The 15,071-nt window shown below is 34.4% G+C and overlaps 1 protein-coding gene across 1 annotated transcript; it reads right to left on the bottom strand.

The window, feature by feature from the left end:
* Positions 1–1,707: 1,707 nt before the first annotated feature.
* NPQ4 (Chlorophyll A-B binding family protein) lies at positions 1,708–2,907 on the bottom strand. Its single transcript, XM_020372912.2, has 4 exons — positions 2,625–2,907; positions 2,434–2,541; positions 2,113–2,347; positions 1,708–2,015 (listed from the first exon to the last, which is right to left on the bottom strand). Exons 1-4 carry the CDS (start codon positions 2,844–2,846, stop codon positions 1,768–1,770), a joined length of 813 nt encoding a protein of 270 aa, XP_020228501.1. The 5' UTR covers positions 2,847–2,907; the 3' UTR covers positions 1,708–1,767.
* Positions 2,908–15,071: the final 12,164 nt, after the last annotated feature.

The raw sequence follows: 15,071 nt of genomic DNA, 5'->3' as shown, positions 1-15,071 counted from the left end.
CAGTTTCGTGCTTGGCACGCATGTTTTGCAGATCGGCGGTGTGTTGCTTCGTTGTCCATGTTTGTCGTGTGATCGACGTCGTTTGTTGCTCGTCTACTATGGCTTCGAGTGAAAATCATAAGCGTGGCCGATAAAAGCTGTCTTGATCGGCCCCACGGTGGGCGCCAATGTTCCTACCGTAAGTCCGCTGTCATCGTTAAGGTCACCGCATCTGAGGTATTGTCCGCTTTGGCGCTCGTTGGACTGTCACAGTTTTGTCCTTGAAAAGGCGCCTCGGTGGGTTAAGGAGGAATGGTGTTTATAAACTACCCTTAGCCTCGACTCCTAAGGAATGTGGGACTTTTAGGCATACCGGAACAAGCTCCCAGTCAATGCTAAGGGGCAAGAGTGGCCTGGGTCCTCCTTCTAGCGCTAATGTTCTTAGCGTAAGTCCGCTGTCATCGTTAGGGTCACCGCATCCGAGGTATTGTTCGCTTTGGCGCTCATTGGGCCGTCACGATTTTGTCCTTGAAAAGGCGCCTCGGTGGGTTAAGGAGGGAGGGTGTTTATAAACTACCCTTAGCCTCAACTTCTAAGCGATATGAGACTTTTAGGTATACCGGAACAATTTTTTTTCTCACTTAACTCATATAAAAGTTGTCTTATTTAAATCTTTTATATAGAAAAAACATAAGTTGATTTTAAATTTGAAAGATGTATTTAACCTTCTTTTTTTAAAAAACCTAATTTGATGTTATCAACTAATTTAAATACTTATAAAACAACTTTATTCAAAACCTAATTTTTGATGTCTATTTCTTCCTGTGTTAGTTAAATATTGCTTAAACTTTTTGGATCAATTTTTGAGGTAATTGTTTTTCCTATTCTTATGTAAAATAAACTTTTTAAATGTAATAAATATTTTTCTGTTTCTTTTTATAAGTGTAATAAATATTTTTAAATGGAATAATTTTCGTTAATTAATCTATTTTTACTCTTAAAAATACTCTATTCTTAGATTTGTTTTTTTATTATAAAATATTTGAATTAAAAATATGCTAATTATTATTGAAACTTAGATCGACACCTGATACGACTAACTTTGCTTGATTATATTATTCACAAATTATGGACCATGTTTGAGACTATAGGATGACGTAGACTAAGCATTCCTTATTACCTCAAAACAGAGAAAAGAAAAAGTATTTGGAAGAAATATTCCGTGTTTCCATGTTGCGCCAACACAGAGGCAATAGTAAACTCCAAGTAACCTTGTTCGGTGACACGTGTACATGAAGTAGCTACAACCATGCCATGTGCCAACCAACAAGAGAAAGATAAGATATGAAAACACCAAAATATATAATTTTTTTTCTGAAATAACTAAGAACGAATCTATATTTTTCAAACATGATTTGTATTAATCAATCATTATGTGACAGAATCAAGAGATTGGTTATAAAAAAATAAAAAATAAAAAAGCATAACGAATGAAACTAATTATACATACTATACTTGGATTAACATGGTTAAACCCGACTCCAGTGGTTAAAGAATTAATTATACGTATTATAATTAATCACGCGGAATGATATATCTCATTTGATTCAGTAGGTATTAGATTTTATAAGGAGATGATTGCGCGGTTGTAATTAGAGTTGCATTAATTATATATGAGTTTTTATAGGTAAAGCAAAAATGAATGTGTGGAGAGAAATGAAGGATTGGTTTATGATGAAGTGAATGCATTGATGATAGAGAGTTTTGTTATAACAGAGAGAAAAGGGTCTAATCATCAGCCTCCTCATCTGTAACGAATTTGCCAGTTCCAGGATTCAAAGCAGCAATGAAGAAGAAAAGAACGTTGAACAAGACTAGGGGTTCGATTTCGTTGATGGGTACCCCAGTCTCAATGTTCAGTTGTGCTAGAGCTCCCTTCCCAGTGATGATTTCTCCGATCAAAGAGAAAACGAAACCCAATTGGGCCAATCTTCCCACAAATAGCTCGTTGGATTTCGTGAATCCAAATAAAGGACCTGAAATCCAAATGGCAAGTCAATAATTATGACTATAGTACTATTTTATAAATTGAAGTAGCTAGGTACGTTACGTAGCATTGTTATGTATACGTACCTTGACCGAGACCAAGAGCTTCTCTGAAGCCTTTGCCAGGAGGAATAACACCTGCAGTAGTAGGTTCGTCATCCACAAATCTACCACGGTCACCTAAACCTCCAATGGCTCCTAGCAGAGTGAAAAGGATGAAGAACAGAAGAAGAGGCTCCGCTTCATAAATGGGAATTCCAGTTTCCAGATTCAGTTGTGCTAGAATTCCTTTCCCAGTTACTGCTTCACCCAGCAGTGATGCCTGCAATTAATATTCTACATATTATATATCTATCTTCCTAATACTAACTCATGTGCCAATTATTGAAAAGGTAACATTTTACTCACCGCAAAACCAAGCATGGCAACACGACCCACAAACAGCTCATTCTGCTTGGTAAAACCAAATCCCCCAGAAGTGCCAAAGATACCATCTTCAACCTTTGGCTTTGTAACCTGCATGCATAAATTGAGCTCATGAAACCAGATTCATTCAGTGTGCTGAAAAATAATGAGGAGAGAAGGAAAAAGAGTGGTACCTTGGTCTTGGCAGGAGGGGCTTTGGTCTTGGATTTGAAGAGGGCGAGAGTTGTGAATGTAGGGCGTGAAGAAAACAAAGAATTTGATGGAAGTGGGTTGAATGAGAGATCAGAGAACTTAGGTCTTAGTCTTTGAGCCTGCAATTGGAGGAAAACGTCTTTGTTCAAAGCCACGGAATAACTACTAGAGACACTAGACATGAGCAACATGGTTTGAGCCATTGCAATTCCTAGCTATGCTATTGAATGTGAGTAAACCAAAATATGAGAGAATGAGAATACAATCTTTAATTTAACAAGGGTGTGGACGTGGTGTAGTGGTTGATGACAGGCATATAGAGTGACCACGTCTCCTTTACTATTTTGTGGGTGTGGACATGGTGATAATTTTTTCCTTTCAAGTATTAGAAAATCATAATATTTGGGACCTTTCATTTCCTGCCTCAGCCTTAGTACACTCACTCTCTTTCGTCGATTTATTTCTCTTTATTTTATTTTAATAGATTGTTGGGTTTTGCATATAAATTAAAAAAAAAAAAAACAAATAAAGGAGGAAGTTTTTATAAGGAATTAGGAGAAGAGTGTATGTATGTGTGTAGAGTGTTCCAAATTGTACGTAGAGTTTTATGCGGTCCAGAATTGGAACATGGAAGTTAGTCGCTAGTCGGTAGGAGGATTGGACAAGGAAATCTGAAGTCGACAAATCCTGATTTGACACGTCAACCCACTGCATTGGATATTCCTAGTACACAAATATTTATTATCTTCGGATAAAAACACTTCTCTAAAACAACACTTCAACATCCAATGCACCTCAAAAATATATTATGGGTGCACTACTAATTCTATCTCCAAATTCAACTATAAGACATTCATTCTAGTAAGAGAATTTTTACCTAATTACTTTGAAGTATTTATGATCTGCTGTTTAAAATAATTATTAATTAAATAAATATATTTTAAAAACAATTATAATTAATACAACTAACAATTTTAAAAAATATCTTGTATAAATGAATAAACATAAATGTGAAAATAATCTTATAAATATAGAGGGACAAACGTAGTACTAAATTTTAGGGTTTAAAACTCCTCATTTTAGAGAATTTATGTGAGACCCCTTCCTTCCTTCCTTTTCTACCCCCGACCCTCTTGCTTACTCACTCTCACTCTCTTCCCTTCGATCTTTCGTTTTGACCATTGAAGGTGGTGGTGTGGAGCGGATTCGGGATTTTGCTAGCTGAGTAGGAGTTTCCCTTCTTCTCCTTCGTTGTACAAGCCGTTCTTCGTTTACCTCTCGTTGTTATTCTTCCCGAAGCTCAATTTCCTTGATTTGAGGTAAGGGAAGCTGGTTCTTGTGGATTTTGGTTGCAAACGAGTTCTAGAAACTCAATTTCTGATTTTTGGTTGTTGATTCTTGGTGGTGATTTGCTAAAATGGGTTTTGGGAGTTGGAGTTTCATTTCAAAAATTTGGGTTTTCTTGATTCTATGGTTGCATGTTGGAAATGAGAGGTTTTTCGTGATGCTCGATGGAAATGCATTGTTTTAGGCCGATTGCATGTGGGATTTCCTGGTTGTTTTGTAGGTTCCGATGAGATTTTCGAAAGTTTGAGGGTAGCTGTTGGGTATCACGCCGGGCATAGTTCTTCGCGCCGGGCGCGTGACCATCAGAGACTCCATTTAGGCAAGCACGCCGGGCGTAATGGTGAATGCGCCGGGCGGACTTGAGGATGTGAGTCTCTGGATGGCCCTCGCTGGGCGTGGTGGAACCGCGCTGGGCGCGATATCAGTGTATGACTTAAGTTTTGAGTTCTGGTGTGGCGCCGGGCTTGGCCTTGTCTCGCTGGGCGTGGAGATTCCATGGGAGTCTCTGCCAGGGGTGGCGCCGGGCGCAATTTATATTGCGCCGAGTGTGAGACTTGGTGAAAGTCTCTACCTATCCGGCGCTGGGCGCGGGTTCGTACGCCGGGCATATGAAATCCTGTGAGGCCTCTGCCTTCCCTCACGTCGGGCGCAATAAGTATTGCGCCAAGCGTATTGGTTCCTGGTGCTCTCTGGTTGTGGAAAGCTGGGCGCAACCATGAGTGCGCCGGGCGCGGAGATGAAAATTTCTTATATACTGAGTTGAATTGGAATAGACGAATATGATGTGATGATGAGTAAATAATATTGCTGATTGATGTGAGTTGCATTAGTTGTATTTTGAGTGAAAAATGATATGGTGAGTTGTATTAGTTGTGCATTGTTGCAAATTGATATGTTGAGTTATACCGTTGTGATGATACGTGTGCTGAAGTGTGTAGGCCGAAAGGCTGAAGTGTGTAGGCCGAAAGGCTGAAGTGTGTAGGCCGAAAGGCTGAAGTGTGTAGGCCGAAAGGCTGAGGTGTGTAGGCCGAAAGGCTGAGGTGCGGTAGGAGATCTCCGAGGTGATATGCGTGACGACGCATTGTGTGTGCATTGAAAAACCGTGTGGTAATGACTGACAAGATGTTATTGATGAATTGTTGATGGTTGTAATTGCTGTTATTACTTAAAAATTTCCCTATATCTTGTTCTTTTTTATACTAGCTTACCCTTGTTGTTTTCCATGTGTTTGGACTGCGATGATCATACTTGTATGGGAGCAGAGCAGGGCTAGATTTGTGATAGGAGCAAGCTTATAGCTGGTAGAGGACGGGGAGTCTTAATTGGCTGATGTTTTGGACGTTAAGCCACTATCTGGATATTTTGGATTGTATTTTATTTTACGCCCTAACTCTAGTCGGATTGGAACATTTGTATATATTTATATTCTAGATCCTATATTTATATACTCGTTCTATTCTGTCTAGTGTTTCCGGTGTGCTGCGGTTATGAGTGTGGTGACTTGCCGGGTCGTTACAATTTATATATGAAAGCATAATTTATCAATTTAATCATGATTTGTAATTACAATAAAAAATGAATCAAACTAGTTAAATTTAACTCAACTTGATAGTATTTTTTTAATTCAAAAGTAGCATTGTGTTAACTATATATATTTTTGTTATATTTTTTCAAACAAAAGTATTATTTTACAGAAACTAACTTTTGTAGTATATTTGGGTTTTAATAATACTTTACACAAAATAATTTTAATAATGTATTTTCTTACATTTAGAAAACTAGTTTACTTAAAATATGAATATATATATATATATATTGTATCATCTCAGATCAAATTAAACATGGTTCTCCCTATATGAGAAAGGCTAAATGAAATATGATATATCATTCTAGTCGTCCTAAAATTGACATAGTTTCAGGCTCAAGGCTGATTAATTTCAGTAGGCAAGTGTATTGTCTCGGATATAACCCGAGTAGGCTTGTCAAGAACGAACCCGAGACTATATAAGTGAAGGTTAGTAATTGGTTACCTGATTTGATACACAGGTCAGATTGAAATTGACATATAATATTTAACATATAATCCGATTGATATTTTTCAAGAGGGGTCAGAATCAAACCAATTTAAGTAAGATTGGACTACATTTTATCTTCAATAGTCCAGTGCACCTTCTCGCCTTTTTGGCCAAAAGGGTCTAGTCAAGTATTAATCATACTTCAAATAGGCTGAGCAACCTAACCCCCTAAAGGATATCAACAAAAATTTGATCTGAGGCTCATGTTTGACACAAAATCTTATCTTTATTAGTCAAGATCGCGTACTAATAAGTAATTATCTTATCAAAGTAAATTTCTCTGGACCCATAAACCAACAGTAGTCAAGTATAAAATTTCTAACCCTAGAGCAAAAATGGACAAATTACACTTTGAAATGCTTTGGATTTAATTGAGCACCTAGACAAAAACCATAAACATTCTCTAGATTGAAACATTATGGCGGTCATCATGGACCTACGGTGAAACTTTTCCTACGTCCCAAGGATTATCAATCGAAGGTATAAGGAGGTTTTGGTACGAGATAAAGATAGGAACAACATTGAATTAATCGTGAAACTCAACATCCAATCAAGAGGCGAAAAATGAAGAAATTTGATGAAAGACATATGAGATACAACAATGATACAAGTCAATCTCAAGCCAATGGATGGAGATATGGTGGTAGAAGTGTAAGGGACTTTAAGCCCTTTTCAGAAGTAATCGAGGCCAACGAATTGAGTTTTAGTAATACTTTAGAAAAAATAATTTCAATAATGTATTTTCTTACATCTAAAAAACTAGTTTACTTGAAATATGAATATATATATATATATATATATATATATATGTACCGTCCAGGCCGAAATCCGACTAGTGTACCATCTAGGTAAAAATCTGACTAGTGTACCATCTAGGTAAAAACCCGACTAGTGTACCATCTAGGTAAAAACCCGACTAGTGTACCATCTAGGTAAAAATCCGACTTAACTAATCCTCACTCATTGCGCGGCCTCGTAGCAAGAACGGTTGAGGAAATCCCTATGTTCTCGGGGCCCATAAGGCCCATGGACGACAAAAGTATAAAACCCAAAACCCTAGAGTTAGGACGACAGAACACACTTTTGAATGCTCTGGCTTTGAGGCACGACCTAGGAAAAAACCCTAGTCCACCCCTTGGCCGGAACATTTTGGCGCCCACCGTGGGGCTACGGAAAAACTTTTCCTACGCCCCAAGAAATACAAAAAACCTACACTCTACTATGGCGAGAGGCGGCACATCCAACCACGACAACAACACCCTACCATAGAGGAGATGATGGCGTTGATCAATGGCTTGAAAGAGGAGCGCGACCCAGAGAGAGAGAAGGAGAGGAAGTTTCCCGCACAAAAACAGAGTGCGCTCTGTGTTTTCGTCGGTGTAAGGTCTTGCACCGTTGGATCGAGCTGATTTTTGGACTGTAGGTTCTAGAAATGTGGTTCTTCATTCTGACCGTTCGGATTATTAACCGGAGGCCTGGTTTGGGAGAAAACAGCTTCATATCAGTAGGTGAAAGTGTTCCAACACAAAACAGAGCTGGTACTGTGTTTTAATCGGTGTGAGGTCGTTCACCGTTGGATCGGGCTGATTTTTGGACTATAAGTTCAGGAAGTGAGGTTCTTCATTCTGACCGTTCGGATTATTAACCGGAGGCCTGGTTTAGGAGAAAACAGCTTCATATCAGTAGGTGAAAGTGTTCCAACACAAAACAGAGCTGGTACTGTGTTTTAATCGGTGTGAAGTCGTTCACCGTTGGATCGGGCTGATTTTTGGACTATAGGTTCAGGAAGTGAGGTTCTTCATTCTGACCGTTCGGATTATTAACCGGAGGCCTGGTTTTGGAGAAACCAGCTTCATATCAGTAGGTGAAAGTGTTCCAGCACAAAACAGAGCTGGTACTGTGTTTTAATCGGTGTGAAGTCGTTCACCGTTGGATCGGCCTGATTTTTGGACTATAGGTTCAGGAAGTGAGGTTCTTCATTCTGACCGTTCGGATTGTCAATCTGAGGACTGGTTTGTCAAAGAACAGCTTCGTATCAGCAGGTGGAACCGTTTGACGCGAAACAGGATCCTAGTCAACATCTAATGGACTTTCGTGCTCAGATGTCAATTCGTGGAGGAAGCATGGGAGTCTGCTGCGAGGGTGTTATGCTAAAAAGGTTTTTAATGAGGTACCATCAAATAATAAAATCACTATTTTCAAATTGATTCTGACTTGTAGGCAAACTCGTGATTGTCGGCAAAAGTCCGGCTGGGCGAGTATAAATAACTCGAAGAACTCGTGATTGTCGGCAATAGTCCGCCTGGGCGAGTATAAATAACTCGATTGATAAAACTCGTGATTGTCGGCAATAGTCCGGCTGGGCGAGTATAAATAACTCGAAGAACTCGTGATTGTCGGCAAAAGTCCGGCTGGGCGAATATAAATAACTCGAAGAACTCGTGATTGTCGGCAATAGTCCGGCTGGGCGAGTATAAATAACTCGATTGATAAAACTCGTGATTGTCGGCAAAAGTCCGGCTGGGCGAGTATAAATAACTCGATTGATAAAACTCGTGATTGTCGGCAATAGTCCGGCTGGGCGAGTATAAATAACTCGAAGAACTCGTGATTGTCGACAAAAGTCCGGCTGGGCGAGTATAAATAACTCGAAGAACTCGTGATTGTCGGCAATAGTCCGGCTGGGCGAGTATAAATAACTCGATTGATAAAACTCGTGATTGTCGGCAAAAGTCCGGCTGGGCGAGTATAAATAACTCGAAGAACTCGTGATTGTCGGCAATAGTCCGGCTGGGCGAGTATAAATAACTCGATTGATAAAACTCGTGATTGTCGGCAAAAGTCCGGCTGGGCGAGTATAAATAACTCGAAGAACTCGTGATTGTCGGCAATAGTCCGGCTGGGCGAGTATAAATAACTCGATTGATAAAACTCGTGATTGTCGGCAATAGTCCAGATGGGGCGAGTATAAATAACTCGAAGACATAGATTACGATACAAGCAATTCTTTAACTTAGCACATTTTATTCACCCGTGTTAATCAGAATTTTGACGATTCCAGACACACAAGTCGGAGCTTGGGCGACCCGTGCATATAATTGCAGCTCAATGTTGATCTGACAGTTCTATTCCATTATTTGAATTCTGCTAGTTCATTTTAAATCTAAAGAAAGGTTCACTTATTGTTTTTGAGTCGGCGTTTGGACGATTACATGGTTAAATTTCGCTTGAGCTTGGAGAAATTTTCATTCATTATTTTGAGTCGGCATTGGGCCGATTGCATGGTCAAATGGCGCTTGAACTTAGAAAAAATTTCATTACATCTATCACTTTTGCAGTTGGTATTTGGCCGATTGATCCGTTGGTTTTGAAGTTTGAAAACTTAGAAAGAATTTCATTCATTTATCATCTTTGCAGTCGGAATTTGGCCGACTGATCCATTGATTTTGAAGTTAGAAGTTAGAAAAAATCTCATTTATTTATCACTTTTGCAGTCGGTATTTGGCCGATTGATCCGTTGATTTTGAAGCTTGAAACTTTGAAGCAATCATTTTCATGTATTTATTATTTTCCTAGTCGGCATTTAGACGACTATTATCACGTTCAACTTTTTACTTAGAAAAAATTAATTATTTTCCTAGTCGGTATTTGGACGACTAGATAAGTTGATGTTCATTTTAACTTTGAAAAAGTTTGGCGTTTTCCTAGTCGGTATTTGGACGACTAGATGATTCGATTTTCATTTTTAACTTAGATAAATTTTTTGTATTTTCCTAGTCGGTATTTGGACGACTAGATGATTTGATATTCATATTAACTTTAAAAAAGTTTGGCGTTTTCTTTGTCGGTATTTGGACGACTAGATGATTCGATTTTCATTTTTAACTTAGATAAATTTTTGGTATTTTCCTAGTCGGTATTTTGGACGACTAGATGATTTGATATTCATATTAACTTAGAAAATTTTTGGCATGTTTCCCTAGTCGGTATTTGGACGACTAGATGATTTGATATTCAGGTTAACTTAGAAAAATTTTGGCCAACTAGTGACATTGAGATTCAATTTTTAACTTAGAAAATTTGTGGCATTTTCTAGTCGGTATTTGGGCGACTAGATGCTTTGAAATTCAATTCTTAACTCAGAAAAAATTGTGGCATTTCTGGTCGGTATTCGGCCGACTAGTGACATTGAGATTTAGTTTTTAGACAAATAAAAAATTCCCCGTTCGTTAGGGTCGGAATTAGGACGACATGTTTTGCAACACTACAATTTATATATATAACTTGTAAGAACGAGTATATAAGAACAGCCAACCATGAAGTTATGTGAAAGAAAAAGATACCTCTTTTAGGGCTCCGGAAAACCACGGTCCCACGTGGCGACTTGATTCTCGGCGTTCTCCCGACACCTATTCCCGGCCCATGGCCGTGGAGGCTGCACCGTCTAGATCAAAATCCGACTTGATCTTCTGCTCGGACAATACCCGACCAGGTTACCCGGCTACAAGCCTTCTCGCCTTACAGGCTCAAGGCTGGAAGGCAAGTGTACCGTCCAGGCCGAAATCCGACTAGTGTACCATCTAGGTAAAAATCTGACTAGTGTACCATCTAGGTAAAAACCCGACTAGTGTACCATCTAGGTAAAAACCCGACTAGTGTACCATCTAGGTAAAAATCCGACTTAACTAATCCTCACTCATTGCGCGGCCTCGTAGCAAGAACGGTTGAGGAAATCCCTATGTTCTCGGGGCCCATAAGGCCCATGGACGACAAAAGTATAAAACCCAAAACCCTAGAGTTAGGACGACAGAACACACTTTTGAATGCTCTGGCTTTGAGGCACGACCTAGGAAAAAACCCTAGTCCACCCCTTGGCCGGAACAATATATATGAGGGGGTTATAATTATACCGGTGTAACTTTTACTATGTATTACACTGCTCAATAACTTTATATTAATTGTGAATTTTGTAAATCTAACCGTTAGATTGAAAATTCATATCTCTTAGATCATATATACAAAATTTTATATTCATCCAAGATGATTTGATACTTCATTTTTATAAAACAAAATAAAATAAAATTGACGTAATATATTCATTTCAAAATATACTAAAATATGAACACTTTGATTACCTTCAAGTTGTTGTTCAATTTAACAAAACTTGATATACACGTATAAAGTGATATGAATTTTCAATCTAACAGTTAGATTTACAAAATTCACAATTAATATAAAATTATTGAGCGGTATAATACTTAGTAAAAGTTACACTAGTGTAATTATAACCTATATATTTTTTGAGAGAACTAGTTTTATATTATATTAAAACATAACTACATTATGATTAATTATGATTTTTTAAGATTTGTGAAGAGGTGGGGGTTGTGAAAGTAATAGAAAAGAAAAACATTTTAAAAATACAAAAGAAAAACAAAAATAAATGGAGGATATGAAAAAAAAAGTGTGAATAACACGTACCTATATAAATTACAAACCCCTCCGACAAAAACACACTCTTGTTAAGTAGGGTTTAAAGATGGATCAAGACTAGTATTGAATCATTTATGAGTCTTATGAATTTATGATTTGTGAAGAGGTGATTCTCTATTATCTATTATTAATTAATAATACAGGAAAAAGGTTCTATAATAATTATTTTCCCCCAAAATTCTCAACTTCTTTCTCTTCAAAATTTATCCCAACAAAATCAAATATAATTATATAATTATATATATTTTTATAAAAATAAATAATATAATACAAAATTCAATGAATTTATATATAAAAAAAGTATAACATCAATACAAATAACTACTACATTTTTCATATATTATATCAAAACAAATATGTAAAAAATTGAAAAAAATTAATTAAAATATTATAATAATTAGTAATCATTATTAGATGTCCACAATATTATAAAATAAAATTCTATTGAAAATAAATAAAATATATATATCAAAATTAAAGAAAAAATCTGGATAAAAACATTTTAATAATTAAAACAAACAAATATATTTTCCTTCAAATGCACGAAAATAATATTTTTTTAATGAAATAATAGTTTTTCAAAATTTCCTCTGAATAAGTTAAAATAAAAGGAAAAAATAAATATTGTTTATATATTATATCATATTATTATTATTATTATTAATTACTAATTACTTATCGTTGCAAAATTATTAAACTATCCTAATGAAACTAAATAAAATAGAACTAAGGAAAACAAATAGAGAAATAAACTCATAATAATATCTTGATAAAAAAAAAATCAGAATAATGTCTCAACGATTTTATTTTATTTTTTTACATATTTCAACATCTCTTAACACAAATAAATACTATTTTCATTGCTATAAATTTAATGATACTTTTAATAATTTTGAAATTGATAAGTGATGAATTTATTTTGAAATGTATATTTTATCTATTTTTATGGACTTTTAACAACGATATCATTTCCTTTATTAAGAGTATAAAAAATAGTATAATTATTATCTCTAAAAAGTTGTTCTGTATAATTTATGTGTTCCTTTAATCCTGTTAGACTGTTAATAATAGTTATGTGTAACTAGCATTCATTAAAAAATTGGATTAAAATATTATAATAAATAATAATCACTATTAGATATTCATAGTAATATAAAATAAAATGCTAATGAAAATAAATAAATAAAATATATCAAAATTAAAGAAAATTTTTGGATAAAAATATTTTAATAATTAAAATAAACAAATATATTTTTCATCAATGCACAAAAATAATTTTTTTAAAATGAAATAACAGTTTTTAAAACTCCCTCTAAATAAATCAAAATAAAAGGAAGAAAATAAATATTATTTATAATTATATTATCATCAAAACAAATATTTTTATTATTAATTACTAATTACTAATTACTAATAATTATAAATATTATTAATAATGATTACTAATTTTTTATTGTTCTAAAATTATTAAATTGTCATACTGAAACTAAATAAAATAGAACTAAGGAAAATAAAGAAACAGAGAAATAAACCCAGAATAATATCTTGATCAAAAATATCAGAATAATGTAACACAAAGAAATATTATTTGCATTGCTATAATTTAATGATAGATTTAATAATTTTGAAACTGACAGGTGATGAATTTATTTTGAAATATATGTTTTGTTTATTTTTATGGACTTTTAACAACGATATTATTCCCTTTATTAAGAGAATAAAAAATAGTAGAATTATTGTCCTTAAAATATTACTCAGTATGATTTATGCGCTTTTTAGACCGTTAATAATAGTCATGTGTATTTAGACAATCATAAAAAAAATTGATCAAGTCGACAGATAATTTTCTAATTTTGAGTTTTAATGCTAATAAATAAAGTATTTTTTATATAAAATAAATGTTTTTGAAATGTATCTTTGAAAAGTTATAAGATGAAATATAAAATGCAGATTATCTATATAAGGTGTTGTTAATTAAATGAAACAGATAGTTTTACTCAGATTAATGATAAAGTTTGTTTTGAATATTTCATTCCTTAAATCGAATTAAAAGATCGTCTTGGAACTCATAAAAAATTATTAAAGAGAAAAACTATAAGCTTCCTTTGGTATGGAAAGTTGATAAATAGTTTCATTGATCATATAAGGTACTATTTGATAAAATACATTTAATGTTCGCATTAAATGTACCAAATGGTTACTTGCTAAACTTATGAGTTGAATTCAAAGTGTTACAACGATCATTTTCTTTATGCTATTATATAATAAGATTTATAGCACAAGAAAGAAGGGAGAACGAACATATATAAATACATTTGTACAACAACATATTCTCTACAAAATTTATTAATTTTTTGTAAACATTCATTACTCTATAATTGATTGTATAACATCTAAGTGAAACGAATACAACTTCTTTGTAACTTTCATAATCATTGTTATAAGGTTGAATTTGGGAGACTTGCCTAAAAAAGACTACTTAATTGTTAAGCTTGGAGAGACTTGTTAAAATAATATTTGAGTAATTGATTGAAGGGACAAATAAAAGAATATTTATGGTTGAATCAGAAGTGACTTGTTAAAAAAATACTTGTATATTTGTTGTTTAAAGATAGTGAAAGTTAATATAGTTGAATTAAGAACTAGACTTAGTTTTGTTGATTTAGACAAATCTCGGTGTTCTATTTGATTACTATTTATGCTTCATTTGACTAGTATTACTACTTTACAATAAAAAAAAATATATGAAAGTTTTTTATACACACTATTTAACCTTCCCTTCTAATATTTATTTTTTTCTCTATAATTATTAGATCTCTATAATAGTATAAGATAAAATGCTATTGAAAATAATTAAAATAACAAATATATCAAAATGTAAACACCCAATTTTGTCCTCCTTTTTATTTATTTATTTATTTATTTTTCATTCTTTTTATTATTTTTCATTTTTTATTAATCACATTATACTATTTCTTCTTTTCTCAGGAATAAAGTTAAGATAAATATAAAAATAATAAATGAATCTGGTGTTTCAAAAATAATGAGTTTTAGTATATATACGAAAACAAAAAAACAAAATAAATAAATAAATAAATATCGAAAAAGCAATAAACAGAAAATCTTCAAAAATCTTTCTCAACCCATTCCTGTCTAATCAGCCACCAATCTCAGTCTAGCTAGTAGCGGACCTATATTGAAGGAATCATATCCCCTACGAATAAAAAAAATGAAGAAAGAAAAAGGACAAAAATAGAAGAACATTCTACACATTGCAAGGGGGAGGAGCAGGATAGCTCATCTCTCACAGTATATAAGACTGAACGCATTGTAAGGGAGGGGCTTTTTCTCACAGACAATACTCACACCTCATGCTTTAAACTAGGCACTTTTCACACACAAAGAGTACTCACTGGAAGATCTGGATCACATACATTAAACTTTGATCTTCCTTGAATCCATCATGGCTCACACGGTCCCAGAGCTCGAGTTAGCAGCCACTCCTACCTAGCA

Source organism: Cajanus cajan, chromosome 6 (assembly GCF_000230855.2).
Source record: "Cajanus cajan strain Asha chromosome 6, NIPB_CcT2T_4, whole genome shotgun sequence".
NCBI classification, from domain to species: Eukaryota; Viridiplantae; Streptophyta; class Magnoliopsida; order Fabales; family Fabaceae; genus Cajanus; species Cajanus cajan.
This window is presented reverse-complemented; position numbering and strand designations above follow the sequence as displayed.

Coding starts and splice junctions, on each gene's coding strand:
- NPQ4 (XM_020372912.2), bottom strand. CDS start 2,846: ATGGCTCAAACCATGTTGCTCATGTCTAGTGTCTCTAGTAGTTATTCC. Junction 2,348..2,433: donor TTGCCATGCTTGGTTTTGCG/GTGAGTAAAATG, acceptor TATTAATTGCAG/GCATCACTGCTGGGTGAAGC. Junction 2,016..2,112: donor AGCTCTTGGTCTCGGTCAAG/GTACGTATACAT, acceptor TTTGGATTTCAG/GTCCTTTATTTGGATTCACG.